General features: G+C 32.9%; 1 protein-coding gene across 5 annotated transcripts in view; it reads left to right on the forward strand.

Moving 5' to 3' along the window:
- Positions 1-1,016: 1,016 nt before the first annotated feature.
- LOC126745258 (telomerase-binding protein EST1A-like) overlaps positions 1,017-17,593 on the forward strand; it is a 216,068-nt gene continuing 199,491 nt past the window's right edge. For 2 of the 5 annotated variants that reach the window (XM_050453020.1, XM_050453031.1), the window contains exons 1-6: positions 1,017-1,059; positions 1,292-1,624; positions 7,402-7,557; positions 8,812-9,116; positions 15,446-15,660; positions 15,752-15,997. In XM_050453020.1, the coding sequence (XP_050308977.1) occupies positions 1,029-1,059; positions 1,292-1,624; positions 7,402-7,557; positions 8,812-9,116; positions 15,446-15,660; positions 15,752-15,997 (1,286 nt within the window). In that variant the 5' untranslated portion in view covers positions 1,017-1,028. Of the gene's footprint in view, positions 1,064-1,291; positions 1,625-7,401; positions 7,558-8,811; positions 9,117-15,445; positions 15,661-15,751; positions 15,998-17,593 lie in introns of all 5 variants that reach the window. The other 3 variants (XM_050453028.1, XM_050453039.1, XM_050453044.1) reach the window with 3 other exon arrangements.

Genomic DNA, 17,593 nt, shown 5'->3' on the forward strand with positions numbered 1-17,593 from the left:
TCTTTTGCCCATGATATTGCTGTGAAAACAAAAAGCTATCACAAAAGTAAGTATATCATTGGAAAGCATATTAAATGCAGTAGTTTTTGCTGAAAAAAAAACATGTTCCTACTTACCAAATTTTAGCAAAACGACAACGAAGAAGATACCACTAATTTTGCACATTTCTCAAATGTTACATTTAACTTTTGATAACACCCGGTAAAAAAAATTACTTAAAAACTTAAATATACCCATCTTATAGCAAATTTAATTCTCTTTCAGATGGTATATCTAAATTTTATGTGGTGGTAAGAATAACGGAGATATTCTTGTTTATATGAAAAAAAAACAAAGAAATATGATAAAATCAAAAAATGTTAAATACCAGAAGAACTAACAACTTTTTGAAAAAATGTTATAAGACTTTTTTGTTGCAAATAACTTGTTTAATCATCTCTTAAAGTTTGGTGGTTTTTATAGTAGACACCTTGTATATTTAAAATTATCGAAAGAAAAAATATCATAATATTATAATATAAGAACTCATCCACCATAAAATATCAGAAATAATTAAAATGAAATAACTAATACTAATCTTTAAAAAATAATATTTGTCCTCATTTACGTTTGTTTTTTAAAACTAAATTTATTTTTTAATGCATAAAAAAGATAAAAATTAGTAGTATTACATAATTTTCTAGATGATGTTCATTTCCTAAGATTTTTAAAAATTTCCGGCCTGACGCAAATAGTAGGCCGGTCACGCGGAGCGGTAACTTTATGTAAAGGTTTTAATTTTTTTTCAAATTACTTTTTGTACTTATTATTGTGTTACTTGATATTTTTAATGCAGTATTTATTATCATATATGTATTTTTTGTTTTGTTGGAATTGTGGACATACTTTGTAGGATGGCACCAATTAAATGAATTTGAATAACCGGTTAAAATTAACCAGTCTACTGCGAAGCCAATTGAAACTATTCAAAATGACAACGTCATTTTTGACATGACATACGTCACCGTCATTTTTAATGTCAATGTGTCATGGAAAATCGTGAAAATAAAATAGATGCAGGTAGGTGTTGAATAACAAAGTTATTTTTTTAGACGTTTATAATTTCCATTCTAGAACTTTTCTAGTGTTTTTCACTGCGTTATGTAACAAAGAAAAGCTAATTTAACAAATGTTTGGTCATTCCGACCTCGTAGGCGTCATAACCTAAAAACATTTATCATTTTTCTTATTCACACACACCACACGTTTAATGTTTATAAACAAAAAACTCAACGGTTCTACCGCCTTTCAGATTATAAACTAGTCGAAGGAAATAATATGAGACGTGGGAAACCTCAACAGGAATTTTATACACCGGGATCTGGGAAATTAAGACGTTCGAATCCGAATTTTGACGATACGATTTCGGAAAGTGGTAGTACCCGTAGCTCTAGGAGCGGATTCGCCTCTTCGGACGATGTAAGGGGTCGACAAGACTATGATAACTTTGATAACCATAGTGGCAGAGACACACAGAGAAGACTGAGAAAGCCTGAGAGAGAATTATATGTTCCGAGACCTGTGGCTCATGCTAGGGAACAGTACAGCCCTCAGACTCATATCAGACCACAACAACAAAGTTCTGGTAATTATGCTAATTTCATATTGCACAATATGTTTATTATATTGTATTAATTTTCCACCCAGACTATGAATGATCTTTTAGACAACAATATTGACACATTGATAGTCTGTTTTGTCAATGCAATTATAGTTCACTCAAAGATATACCCTTGGCTCCTGCTATCATAAATCAATTACACCATTAACCCTCATTGTGTCAAGTCCAATGTTTTTCAAAAACATTTAACAAAATTACATGTTTGTAATGTTGTTCTAAACTCAGCGGAAAATTCAGATGAAATTTTTTAAATTCAATTCAATAGGTATATGACAGTAATTAACCAATTTACAAAATAAATGTAAGTATAACAACTATTCAATAAATGAGATTTTATATTGCAATACAACACTTGAAGTATTAGTGCTATTATTCAATATCTAGCAGAAAAAACAGATAACAGGTAACATCAATAAAATCAAATAAAATATAAACACAACAATGGTTGGAGTAACTACAATAAAAAAGAAGACACACTTTAAGCAAAGTCAAGATATAAAATTATATTGCACTTAAGCAGATTTTTAAATTCATTGAAATTAACTCAGAGAATAATGAAACAAATCTACACTGTCACTATTTGAGTTAATCATCATTCTATTTCTTGCACAGTTTTTACCATACAGTGTATGATGTTCAAGATAGATTAATCTAGTCTGTCTAAGTACTGTAGTAGGAGGAACATTTAAGTTAAGCTGGCACAACTTAGGAGACTGTATTTACATGTCAAGTCTCCAACTTTTGAATGTTCAGCAATCTATACATTTCATTGTAATTAATATCAATACAAGAAATATTAAGCTTGTAAGCAATGTATCTTATGAATTTACATTGAACTTTTATATAACTTCAGCAAATTAAACAAAAACCAGTTTGGCTTTTAACACCAAAAAAGCATTGCAGATGCTGTATTCCACTTTATGAGGACTTCCTATTTTCTTAAACCAGCCTAAGTCTTTGGCAGTGGTGTTCTGTAATTTATCAAAAGCATTCTATTGTCAATCACTGCTGTCTAAGATTAATAAGTATGTCTTCCAAGGTGCTGAGCTTTCATGGATTAAGTCTTATCTATCAGTCAGGACACAGTCAATCTCTATCAAGGGCAGAGCATCGGATGGCAAAATCATTGTTTGTGGTCAGGGGTTATCAGAGGGTCTGTGTTGGGTCCAACTCTTTTCCTGATTTACATCAATGATTTGCCAAACCTGGATATTTCAGGAGAGATTGGAGCTTTTGCTGATGATTGTACAGCACTGTGGTCACTGGACGTGGACAATTCTCTCAATCTGCAAAATATTCTTGCTCTTGATGTTTAAAAGATCAAGGATTGGTGTGATGCTAATCAACTATCTGTTAACCTATCAAAAACTCATGTTGTTAAATTTAGACACACTTTTGGAAAATATTGCCATTGAGACTCAAATTTGGAGATTGTTGAAGATTCTAAATATCTGGGTTTGAACATAGATTGCAGATTGAAATTTGACTATCAAGTGAGCTGTCTAAATAGTAAGCTGGCTTCTGGTTGCTATAGCATGAAGGTAACCGCAAGGGACCTTGCTCCTGGTATTTAACGAACTAGTCATTTTGCCTTGGTGGAATCAAGATAGTGTATTTCATTCTGGGGTTCTCTACCCAATATTTTTTTTCAATCCTCTTTTGTGCTACAAAAAAGTGCTGTTCCATCATTGTGTCTGATACATCCACATACTTATTGCAAACCACTATTCATTGAAAATAAAATCCTCACTCTACCAACTCTTTTTGTTTTGGAAACAGTTTGTATTGTTCATAAATATCTTTCTAATTTCTCGATCATACATAAAGGACTCCATTATTTATATGGGCATTAAAATGTATAACCACTTGCCATTGAGTGTTCATTGTATTTATTTATTGAATTCCAGTATCAACAGCCATAGAGGCCAATTACAGATACCACCTATAATATGTACTTACTACTCTAAAATGAAATTATAGAAAAATAATAAAAGGTTTAAAATATTTCTTATAATCTATAATATATTTAAGTATTTATAACTACCACATTTATATTATCACATATCAGGCCTGAAATTGAGAAGCAAAAAGTCTAATGTCAATAATTCCTGTAAAATGTCTTAAATCTGTAATAGCAATATCAAGGTCAGAGGCATAAATATCAAAATAATCACACATTCTATATATTGGTGAGTTCTCGTATATATTCGCTCTAGGACAATCAAGATGAAACATTTTTCTTTGTCTGGTATTACCAACATTAATGAAGAATGACAGCATTGGCATAATTTGAGGAGCATCAAACTTATTTGTGAAAATTTTATGAATGTACACGATTTTCTAGGGATAATCTGTTAAATATTCTCAAAAGCAAATTATGGTTATAACCTTGTTTGGGATAATATCCAAATCTCTTAAAAAACATATTTTTTAAAAATTTGCGGTGTTTTGAAAATTGTATTCTGTCTGGTATTATAAGGTGGTCTAGATGTATCATTAGGTAAGATGCAATTTGTATTTTTTACAAATTAAATATATTTTTTTGTGTTAGTTGATAGTTGTTTGTATGATAGTTAGTTTCATGAATACATATAGAGCTTACTGAGTAATAATCTATTATTACTTAACCTGACATTTGCTTAAAATGGTGTGCTTAGTGAGGAAGGACATCATTCTTGGTTTAACTAACATTTCTCTGATCTTAGATGGACAATATCCCAATTCCTGTGACAGATTATATACTGACAATGATAAAATGCCTTATACAAATTACTATACCTTGGATTCTATTGTAGGGTGTTATATCACACATTACAAGAAAGAGCAATCTTCTTTTTGTAGGTAATAAGGTTTATCAAATAGTAAAGCCAATTAAATATCCGATTACTTTTATGGTAAATAAACGCTTAAACTCTGGTGCAATAACATCTACAACAAAAATGGCTTTTATTTATTTCTTTAATGCTCCAGAAGTGGTTAATATTGTTTATTTTTTTTACATTCTTAAATAAATCATTGTAAATCTTTAAACATTTTAAGTCATGACATAACGACTGTGCTTACATTTAATTATAAATTATGTTAAAAAAATATTTGGGAGTTGCCTTGCAATAATATGTAATATCAAATTTATCACTCAATTTGAATAGAAATTGGTTTTTGCTATCAGATAAGTGGCAAACATGTTTGAGAGTTATTATTAATTTACTAGCACTTCACATCAGAGGTTTATTTTGTTAATGCCTGGAGAAATTATAAATACTCCGATCGAAAGAAACATTCTTTGACCAGCTTTTGTCCATAATTCTCTAAAATATTTCATTGAATTAAATATAATAAGGTTTTAAGGTAGTTCCAGTATAAAAGTTTCAATATTTTGTCTAAAATAGAAATATCATGTCTACAATCTGTGTTCAGAGTACAGTAGAGTCTCGATAACGTGAACTGATTAGGGATGACTGTGTTCATGTTTTTTCGAGGAGTTCATGTTACTGGATAAAGTTAATCACATGATAAACTAACACGTATATGTACTTTGAATATATATTTAATTGGAAAATCAAACAAAAACATGTTATACAGTTAGTAATATATAGTTGAAAATGTATATGTATATGTTTATACATGGTATAAAGAAAAAAATATTTATTATATAGGTAAGTATATGTATGTAAGTAAGTACAATGTACATTATTTATATTTAATCGGTTGTTTTTAGAAAAAAGTTATCTAACTTTGTTTGACGGATACGTTGTTTGTTTGAAAGAATAGTTGCACATTCACTTAACTTGTATAAAGACTGAATATCCTCGAAGTCGGCATTGTTTTGCTCCGCCTATTCTAGACCTCTGTAAAATATACGAACTGCCTCAATGTGAGTGACTTTATTCATAGCCTGAGAAACCTCTGGATCTTGATTCTGTTCGGTTTCTGAATCATTAGACACTGCAGTACAATTCTCATCATATTCAACGAAGTCATCTTTATTCCATTCTTCGATATCTCCACGTTCGAAGTTCTGCCCTGGATCAATTTCTTCTAATAAATTGAGGTTAGTCTCTAAATGCTATTCAGGCTTAGCAATTCTTGACGAAGAGTTGCCAAGGGTATTGTGTCTTCACGATCATCATTGCTTTGGCTTTCGAAAATATTTTTCCATCACTTTTTAATGGTTGCTGGTTCTAATTTATTCCATGCTTGTGATAAGTTTAAAATAGCATCCCTGAGGTTGTATTGTTTGATAATGACATTCATGTCTTTAGATTTATTAGCTACAACCATTGCCAAAAACATGGAGCGATAATGCAGTTTAGTCAACCTAATAACGTTTTGGTCCATAGGTTGAATTAAGGTGTCACACATTGGGAGGCATATACATAACTTGAATTAGTCCATCATCAGATAAAAGTTTTTCTACTGGGGGATGACTGGGGGCATTATTCAATAAAAGAAGTGCTTTCTCTGGAAGACCTTGTTTTTTAAGAAACTTTCTCACCTAAAATTAAAACAAACTTTTAATTTTGAAATGTATAGCTATGGCAGGCAATTTACTTTAGGAACAAAAATTTCTTTGAACCATTCCTTAAAAATTCCGGCTGTCATCCATGCAGATTGTGAGTTTTTGTAGTGTACAGGAATGTAAGAGTTCTTAAAACTTCGTGGTTTTTTAGCTTTCCCTATTAACAAAGGAGTCAATTTATGTTGTCCAGTCGCATTTGTACATGCTAGAAACGTTATTCTTTCTTTGGCTGTTTTTCTTCCAGGGGCAGTTTTTTCTTCACTGGATACGTAAGTCTTTCCGGGTAAAAGCTTCCAGTACAAGCCGGTTTCATCGGCGTTGTACACTTGGTCATAGTCTAAGTTTAGGTCCTTAATTTTTTCTTCAGGTTTACGTAAGAATGGTGAAACCAGCTCGGGCTGAGAAGATAGTTTTTCACCAGTTATTGTTAGGAAGCGTATGCCAAATCTTTTCTTGAACTTTTGCAACCACCCTGAGCTCGCAGAAAAAGTGGAATTTTTGTCGTACAGTTTTTCGTGAAAATATTTGGATTTCTCTTTTAAAATTAAACCACTTATTGGTGCATTCCTCTCTCGTTGTCGCAAAAACCACTTATACAAACCTTTTTTCATTAATGGATATTTAGAAGGTCTAAGAGATTTTCGTTTACCTGGTCCAGAAAAAGTCAAGGCAACTGTTGAAGTAATTTGGTCTTTTTTCTTCTTAATTGCACACACCGTGGATTTGGCTATTCCATACTTTTTTGCTAAAAAGGTAACTTCGCAACCTCTACTAACATCGGACAAGAGTTGGGCTTTTTTTTCCAGAGTTAAATAATTTACTTTCTTAGTAGACATCGTGCTTGTTTCGTATTGATCGGCGAACAAACACTGAAGACGCAAATTTCATATCTCTTCCAAACATGTACAAACAAGATATACAATTTGGCGGCGATATGCAAAAGCACTAAGTTAGTACTAAAGTTGCCGACAAAGGGAACATAGGAAATGCCGCTTAATGCCTACGGGTAAAACGATATAAATATTTTTTTGTTCACGTTATAGAGGCGAGATATTTTTGGCGTTCACGTTTTAGAATAGGCTGAATACCAATTAGGCTGTTCACGTTTAGGGATGTTCACGTTATGGGACGTGCACGTTATCGAGACTCTACTGTACATACATATATATGATTCACACAATTCTAGCATTTTTTAAATCAGCTTATTTTGAACCCTTTTAAGGTTTAGTTAATGGTGCCGAAGACAACATGAGCAATATGAAGAGATATTCCAGTAATAGAAACAATGATGATCATAATGGTGGTCGAGGCAATGGACCAAGTGAGTGGCGAGATAAGTCTCCAGTTAGGAATCATAGGATGGGATCAGAACCTAGAGGTTAGCACTCCTTAATTATATTTCATCATTACCGGAAAAAGTATTTACATAGTATCCCAAAGAAACTCTGCAAACAAGAAGTAAAAATAAATCAGCATATTTATTTATTTATTCAAGTTCTAATACAGTTGCAGATATCTTAATGTAAGCAGTTAGCTAAAAGTAGATAGTAAAGTGTTCACTTGGTTTAAAAATTACAGCTAAGATATTAGTTGATATAATTGATAGATATTATATGTGCATGTAAATAAGATTTGTAAACAGTCATATTATAAATTAAAGTCATTATATGAATTTAAGGATATTTTGCTAATACAAAAAAATCCTTACAGATAGTTTAGTGCTTAGTATTGATGGATACTTAAATATTGTATATGGTCCTTTTTTAACTTAACAAAATAAATATAAAATCCAGAAAGTTCCTGTGTAAGATTTACTAGAAATTTGCCTTGGAGGGTTCATGTGAGTGAGCATGTAAAGCAGGTCTATAGTCTTAATATGGCCCAAAGAAGATTTTTGTCTATAAGCTGCACTGTACATAAATTACTTAATTTTCATGAACCAGAATATCCGTCAGAATTCCTTATTCAAAGGGGAGATACACATAATGTAAATATTCACTATAAAAGCACACTGGCAATCCCCCAGCATAAGACTGAATTTCTGAAAAGTTCTTTCATATTATATACCTCTGCCTGTATTTACAATGGCCTACCTGCAGAAATTAAAGATTTAGGCATGGCCCCTTTTAAGTCTAAATTAAAAAAATGTTTGGAGACTGCTGATATTTTAATACGGGTTTAACTTAGATTTTGGTATGGTTCTCTGAATCATTTTTGTTTAAGTTTTTATTTTTAAGAAAATTTTACTATGTCCTTTTATTATTTATTGTGGTGGTTATTAAAAGACGCCTAGCGGTACTTTCCACCTTTGTATGTATATAGAATAGATGTAATTTATTTGTTGCATACAATAAAGATTATTTTATTTATTTTTTTATATTACATATGTATATGTATACCCAGACACACTTTTATATTTTTACCTTTTCTACACACACCTACACGCTTACAAACAAATATATACACTCCTACACACATAGTTACATAGACAATCTTCACCTTAAAGTAATTAGAAACTATATTACATGCTAAATATAAAACCCATAAAAACTTCAAAACTTGGTCAATTAAGCTAGTTAATTGCCTTCTTAAGAGTGTTATTACCATCTACTTAGTCCTTTTTTATATCTAGGTGGTTATAACAACTCCCAAACTTGGCACCGCAGCAGTGACAGAGACAGGGAGAGAAATTACAGAGATAGAGATACCAAAAGTGTCGAACCTTCAGGTGTGGTTTATAGGAGCAATGACGGCAATAAGGCGCAATCTAAGCCTCCCAGTGGAAGAAGACACAGCACTGTCGGGAATTATCATTATAACAATGAGCAGGAGAAGAAGAAAAGTTTAATACAGTATTTGGAGAATTTGCCTCCAAGGTTTAGGAAGAAGTATATGGAGAATAATGGGATTAAGCCTGAGGATTTGGAGTTGGACCAGGTAATATTTGATTATTTTTTTCTTAATATAATTTGAATCAAGACAAGTGGGCTATGTATGGGAATATTATGAATTATTTGTAAAATGAAATTCCCAAAATTTTAAGTTAAAACCTATAAATTCCTTATATTATCATGTAAGGATCATCACATAAGGAAAATCTTCCAAGGATATTCATATTACTGACAGATCATTTTCAGTATATTTCTGGTACACTTTAAAACATTAATAGAAAGTTCTTTATGAATATTGGGTTACTGTACATGGCATTCTTTGTGAAAACATATAATATATATCTTCTTTGGTTAAGACACTTTAAAAGAAAGACGCTCTAGGCAAGCATAAGTAGCTTTTATTACAATTTTGAAAGGAAATCTTTGTATCAGACATGACAATAAAAAACTCTAAAATAATGTTAAAAAATTATATAAATGCTACAATTTTAAGTAAACGCAGTATTAACACAATTTCATAGAAAGAAGGCAGGTATAAGTATAAAATAGGGAAAAATTCTTGGTACATTTTAAATGCATAGAAAGGTTTGTTATCAACATTGGGTTTTGTGATCATTTATATGTTTTGTTTGGTCCATGAAGCAATCTATAATACCCACCACACAATTCTTCCCATTTTGACCTTTTTTAGCTTTAAATTCGAACACTTTAACTAAGACATTCTGGTCAAGCACAAGTAGCTTTTAGTACAATTTTGAAAGGAAATCTTTGTGCCAGAACGCCCTGTGCTGGGACATGACAACAATTGGAACATGAATACAAAACACTCTAAAATAATGTTGAAAAAAATATATAACTCCCACAATTTTAAGTTAACGCAGTGTACTAACACAATTGCATAGAAAGAAGGCAGGTATGAGTATAAAATAGGGCAAATATTCCTGTATAAAAACTATGTTCTATATTCTAGTGTGCTCCCTGTCTATGCTTCCACCACCAAATAGTTGTTACCATTTTGACAATTATTCTATTTAAATTAAGATACATTAGAAGATTCTTAATGATGCTATGCCTCTGGCTATACATAAGGCGTTTTTTATTTAATTTAAAAAAATATTTGGCTAAGGAAATGTGATAATAGACGCTAAGGAAATGTGCAGTGTGTTTGAAAGAAATATTTTGTGATTTAGAACATAATTTTTGAAAATTGTTTTTTTTTACATTAAAGATCATAAAAAAGTGACATTTTATGGCCTATAAATTTTGATCCTCTAAATGGGTGAAGATAACTTTGAAGGGATTTTGCAAATGACCATAAAGCTCCCAGTTATGTCAATTTGTAATCTAGAAAATGATTAAATTGCCATTTTTGGAATGGATATTCTGGTTTATTAAGGACCAATTCTAAATTTAAAATTAATTTTAGGAATAGGGGGCAAGTGGCATACACTACTTTGCCTTTAAAAGGTTTTAAGGATATCTAATCAAAGTCGTATATGTTTTATTATTTTTTCTGAAAAATGTACCTGGAAAAAGTTATACCCAAATTTCTCTTTTTTTCTTCAATTTTTTCTTCAAAAAAAATTTTTTTTTCCAGTTTTTATTCTTTTTCTGGAAAACCATTGACCAGAGAAAAAAACTATTAAAACAAAAATTGTTTGGAATTTCAATACGCACCAGATGCAACAAAAAAATACTCACCACCTTCAATAGTTTTCCAGCAAATTGAGGAAAATCTTTGAACAGTTTTTCCTCATTTTCTCAAAAACTATTGGGAATATGGAAAATTTTCTTTTAGTACTATATTCCTCATCAAATATAGAACAAATATAAAGAATAACATTTAACCGTTAATCGCAAAATAAAAAAGTTATGGACAATTTATGAAAAATTTAAAAATTTTTGGAATTCGAAATACAAAAATTCGAAATACAATTTTTTTTTTAAATTAATTTTTTTCATAATTTCGGTTTTTATTTTTTTTCTGGAAAACTGTTGGTTGGAGAAAAAAATTGTTTTTTTAATAAAAGTAGTAACAATTATTCGTTGTTCTCTTCCAAATGAAAGTGGTCCAACGTCGTCTATTTCATCAGTGGATACAAGATTTGTGAAATAGTTGAGGAAGACTGGATTCTATACAAACATTAAAATATAGACCCTGCTTAGTCCCTTCTTATGCATCTTAATATGCCCTTTTATTTATTGTTGAGATTTTAACTTTTGACCTTGCCAGTAGGGGAACATCATTTACACGACGAGTCAAATGGCCAGTGTCAGAGGGTAGTTTTGGAATTTTGTGAATAAGAGCAGCTGTTTCTAAGATAAAGAGTGAAAAAAGAGTTAGGATTTTTTCAGAAATGAGGAGGGGTTTGTAAGAATCTCTTAACTTAGCAGAACACAGGTATTTAACTGCTTTTTTTGAATAACAAAGACAATGTTAAGTAGCTCCTTATTGGTTAAACCCCAAAAAGGCAAGCCATACCGAATATGAGATTCAATAAGTGAAAAGTACACTAAACGTGCAACCACCCCTCCCAGCTCTTGTTTTGCCATTCTTACTGCAAAACATCCAGAAGATAATTTCCCAGCTAAATGTAAAATATGATCTTCAAACCGAAGGCGACCATCAATGGTAATTCCTAGGAACTTACAGCACTCTTTATTCTGCAAGAGGGAATTTTCGTCAAACATCAGATCCTGAACATCGCACTTAAACCCCATAATAGACGTCTTTCTTACATTAAACACTAGCCTGTTGGAAGCACACCACCTTGATAAAATCTGAAGGTCTTCAAGGATACAAGTCTTAATATAAGCAGAATTTTTATGGCTCCATAGTATGGTGGTATCATCAGCAAACTGAACCACCTTGCCCTGCAGTTTCAATGAACTCAAGTCATCCACATACAGTAAAAATAACAGTGGTTCCAACACTGAACCCTGGGGAACGCCGCATTTTAGGGATCTAGAAGCAGACAAACGCCCAGACACTGTAACCTTCTGAGTACTATTTGATAGATAGGACTCAAGCCATTGCAACGCTACGCCCCTAAAACCATATTTATCGAGCTTAGATAACAGTATTCCATGATCCACACAGTCAAATGCTTTGGATAGATCACAAAACACTGCCGCCGATGACTCTCCAGAATTCAAGGACACATAGATGCTCTCCAAAAAGCTAAAAACAGCATCATGAGTCCCTTTACCGGCTTGAAATCCAAACTGATTTGCAGACAAAATGCCATTATAATGTAAAAAGGACAAAATTCTGCTTTTTGCAAGTTGTTCAACTATCTTAGAGAGGGTAGACAAAATAGAAATGGAACGGAAATAACAAGGCTCATTCAAATCTCCACCCTTATGAAGAGGGATAACCACTGCCTCTTTTGAACATAAAGGAAAAATGCCAATATGTAAATAATTGTTTATGGCAGAAACTAAAGCATTTAAGGCTGAATCAGGCAAAAAGAGTAACAACCTCGAAGATATCCCATCAGCTCCAGAAGATTTATGGTTTTTTAGGCGTTTGATTTCATTTTTTACTTCGGTAAGATCGACAGGATGAAAGAAAAATGAATGCTCAACCGACACTTGTTGAAGATAATGTAAGGGATCAATGTTACTATGAATGCCCTTGAGCAAGATATTAGGTATATCACAATAATAGTCATTTAAAATGTCAGGTCTTAATTACGGGTCAGATACTTTTCTATGGCAATGTCTAAAATCATTAATAATCGACCAACACTCTTTTTGCCTATTTGATGACATATTTAAGCGATCCCTATAATAATTAGATTTTGCTGCTTTAATTGTCTTTCTGTACAGACTACGGTATTTCTGATGATATACAAGAATATTTTCATTTGTGGTATATTTGCACAATTTAGTCAAAAAAACGGAGGTTTTTAGCTGAAATTCTAAGGCCTCTTGTAACCCATGGTTTTCGTTTCTTAGTTTTAAGCCTCATTTTAGGAAAGCACTGATTGATCTTATCACACAGAACTTGAAAAAATAAAGTAAGTGAGTCAGAAGCCGTTTCAAGTGCATTCCAATTTACCGAAGCTGTAGCAGCAGAAAAAGCATTGAAATTTCTCCTGCTGAAAATTCTCCCCATATAATGAGATGAAGATAATACAGTATTATATGGCATTTTAGCAAGAATAGTTTCATGGTCGGAAATACCAGATGGGAGTACTGTGCATAAAACGTCATCAAAATTTGTACAGAAATAGTCAATTGTAGTTGCAGATGAAGAAGTTATTCGTGTGGGAGAAAGAACGTGCATTTTCAAGTCGTAGGAATTTCAAATACTTAAAAGAGAAGTACGTGGCAAGGTTTCATCAGTGTAGTTCATATTAAAGTCACCAGCCAATATAACCTTAGAGTGTAGGGACAACTGAGAGAATCAAGTTTGTCCAAAAACATAGCAATATCTCCTGTAGGTGGCCTATAAACACAAAGAATATATAAATAATTAAAACGCTTACAAAAAGAAAAAGAGAATTCAAAAACATTCACTAGCGTCTGCGGAACCACCGTTCCTTGTGCCGCCGGCGCTCGCTCTCGCGGCAGAGCATAGTCAATGTTGCCGCTTTCATCAAACATATCATATTTTATGATTAAAACGCATTCTGGGTGAGCCGTTATGTGCTCGCTCGCAGTCTCGCAGGCTCAATGTTTAGCAATTTTGTATTTACTTGTTTATTTTAATATAAACAAATATCATTAGCTAAGTGATTGGTTTAAATGTATATCCATTTACATTATGCATGTATTGTGTTATTTCCAGCCACATTTGAAGATGATCTAAATATAAGGATAAGGTCGAAACGTCGGCATTTTTTTTGTAAGAAATTGGTTTCATTTCCTTATTGGGATTGGGTCCTACTTCTGGTAACCCTTCGCTACATAAATAAGTTTATTTTTTTCTTTGTTTTTTATTAATAAAATTTAGTTACCTATACTATGGTTTTATTTTGGATTGGTGCCTTTATTCCTTCTATTGATAGTGTTTAGATCATTAGAAAATTATTTTGTTTCTAAATTTGAAATATTTTTGAAATAATTGCTAATTTAAACATATTTCTCAAAAGCGATATTTTAAAAATTCCAAATCCTACATTATTACTATTTTAATGCGTTAATGCTCTTCAGTCTGTAATATGCAGCTAAATCTATTATCTATTTGCAGATAAACAATAAACAAATCGCATTTTCTTATGTATGTATTTACCTATGTAAAAAAATACCTAGGTATTTATTGAATAAAATATCAAAATGTTAATGAATCCTAAAAATTAGCAATTCAAAGGTTAATGGTTACATTCAGAAAAGTGCAATATGTTTTTACCATCTTTAGAGTCCTGCACAGTTGCCTAGTCATAGCAAGCACAATTTTCAACACATTTATCTCATGAATGGTTGAATAAAATAATGGCATGTGATTTTATTACATTATGAGTTCATTGAAATCGTACTAGGTACCTTTATCAATTCTTAACTCCTTTTAGAGGTCTATTCAATATTTTTACAATCAAGAGTAAACGTTTTTTGAAGAAAATTTAAAGAGGAGAGGCATTGTATACTATTTTTATTTTTTGAAGGAAAAAAATGCGGAAAAATTAAGTTTTTTTGCGTGAAAACGAAAAAAAGTTATAAATATATATATAGAATAAATAAATAAAGTCAATATTCCCGGTACGCGGCTCAAAAGACACTAACCCAACCGATGGGAGGCTCCAACCCACGGTCGATATCCGTTTTGAGATCCAACTCTAAAATAAAGTCTCACTCCAACCCAGGCGCGCCCTTTCGAATTTTGTTAATTCAAACCCGTTAGAATTACCACCTTAAAAAATATCTCTCAGAGCTGCCGGCGCGGCGGGCAACATATGCAGCCGGTATTTTAATATGAATAGCGGCAACGTAGCACCACACATCTGACTGCAGAGGCACAGTGATTTCCAGGCGGCAGACGCTAGTAAAACATTCTTTAACCGAAGATTATCATAGTTATCAATATTACAAAAAATCGTTTCAATTGTTTGCCTAGCCAAGATCATGGTTCCTCCATGTATAGATTGTTGACGACAAAAATTTGATATAGGAACGTAATCAGATATTAAAAAACATTCACTAGGCCTCAACCAGTGCTCAGTCAGAAGTACAATATCAGGAAAATTACATGTGTCCAGCAAAAGATGAAGCTCATCCATCTTGTTTCTTAGGGATAGATAACGAAATACATCAATGAAGTCTGACAATCTCGCAAATACCACAGATCTTTGTTTTCTGCATTCTTTAAATTATTTCCGTCTACGTTTATTCGCTGGGCGAACTATATATGTAATTTGAATTTAATTTTTTTAGCCACAAACGTCGTCTTCCACTCAATACCTCCCGTCATCGCAACCACCATTATCTGGCTACAGCAGCTTACCCCACAACCCGACCAGCAATCAAACTTACAATAATTCGAACATACAGAATTCAGGATATTACACTTTACCCGGCAGGCAGCGAGGCAGAGGCCGGTACTGTAACCGAGACGTCGATTTTAGACCTCTTACACCGGACAGGCCAGGGTAAATATTCGCTTCTATTGCACCATGCTTGTTAAATTCCCGTCGCTTATTTATTTATTTTTTGTTGTTGCTTTTCGTTTGCTTTACGTAGTATCAAAAGTCCGATCAATTCTCGCCCCAGTACACCAACGAATCGACGATATGATAGCAGCGGTCCTCCGAGCCGTTCCCATACCCCCCTTGCCTCCTATGATGACCATCGGGGTAGAAATGATGGCTCGTCGGAATCCCAGAGGAATGATTCTTGGGGGGATAGAGGAGGCAGTGGTAGGCCCAGTGTAGTTGATAGACTGGGTAATAGGCATAGCGAACCACCCAGACATTTTGAACGCGACAGGTAATTTAGTATGGTATATGCTTAGTAGAGTTTAATGTTTTGTAGAGTTATACTATTATTGCTGTTTAGCCAATATTTATTATTTTGCTAGCAAGTAGTTAAATTGGTATTGTTACGGATTTCCCGTGGGACACTTGCACACTAGACAAGACTTGATGAGAGTTATGGCGCGTTAGTATTGGTGTTCTTTGAATCAAATTTTTACCGAATAATAATTAACATTGAATTTTATATCAGTGAAAAGTTAAGTTTTTGTAGATTCGGAAAAAATAAAGTTACTAAAAAATCTACTATAATTATAATATAATAACTTAAATTATTGAAAAACCTAATTAGTGTGTAAAACTGAGCACCTGTTTAATGCATTTTTTAATAAATACATTCATACATAGATACATGTTGTGAACAACAGGTACATTCCTATGAGTACTGCAATAAGTTTGGTGAGTTAGAGTGTACTGCAGTAACATTAAAATGAGTGATAAAATCTGTAGTCTTTGCAAGAAGAATGTAGTGCTTAGTGCTGATTGCTCGAGATATGGAGGATCGTTCTATCCTGCTTGCGTGGTTTTGGCTGGGGAGACCAGAACATATTTCTACCAGAGGGTTATAAAGTTAAGAAGTAGAAGGTCAAAATACTTGATAGTGATGTTGTCAGACAAGATGATACATCCTCTGATTTAACGGAGAGATCAATTGTTTAAGAAGAAAAACTGTCAAGTTACCAAATGCCTGGTTATACTTCTAGAGCAACCGAAACTTTCGAAAATGATGAATCTTAAACTGGTCTAATTGCCTTGGTATAAGCTGAAGATCCAATCAGATGAGATTCATTGTAAATTAGACAACATTGTTGGGGCAAGTACACATTCTTTTGTTGTCAAAAGGAGCGAATTCTGGACCCTAAGACATTTCAGCTGCCATTCCGCGTAAATGGTTTTATATTGGAAATTTAAACTCTGACTGCACCTCGGATAGCATAATTAAATATCAGGATTCCCGTAACGTTAACCTTTAAGCACACTCTATAAATAGAGTGTTAAAACATTTAAGTTTAATAGTTACGTAAAATGTTAAAACATTTACCAGGCGGATATACCTAAGAATAGTCATTATTCAAGGTTGGCATTGTTCGCGGACGACACTTGTGTCTTCGCCAGCTGTAAATTCCTGGATCAGATCGCGGCATATATACAAAGTCACTTAGACAAAATTTGCGTCTGAGCAAATTATTGGAAGATTAAGATAAACGAAGGCAAAACGGAAGCTATTCTAATAACCAAAAAAAGAGATCGTGATATTCCTAACTTGGTGATATTGGACAGGGAAGCCCCTGGAGGAACGAAATTCGCTACCTGGGAGTGATTTTCGATGACAAGAACAATTTTGGGTCCCACATCAGAAGGCAGATAAACCTGTGCAATGGCCTAGTGCAGGATCTTAGTGCAGGCACAGAATAAACGATCTCACAGAAGCGAAGGCTTGCGTCGGCTCCTTTGATATCCGTGAACCAGTTTTTTATAAGCCCAACTGACAGATGCACCCGGCGCAAATACACTGAGATATCTCGTAAAGTTGTAGTAAACGCATACACCG

This window comes from Anthonomus grandis, chromosome 1 (genome assembly GCF_022605725.1).
Source record: "Anthonomus grandis grandis chromosome 1, icAntGran1.3, whole genome shotgun sequence".
NCBI lineage: Eukaryota > Metazoa > Arthropoda > Insecta > Coleoptera > Curculionidae > Anthonomus > Anthonomus grandis.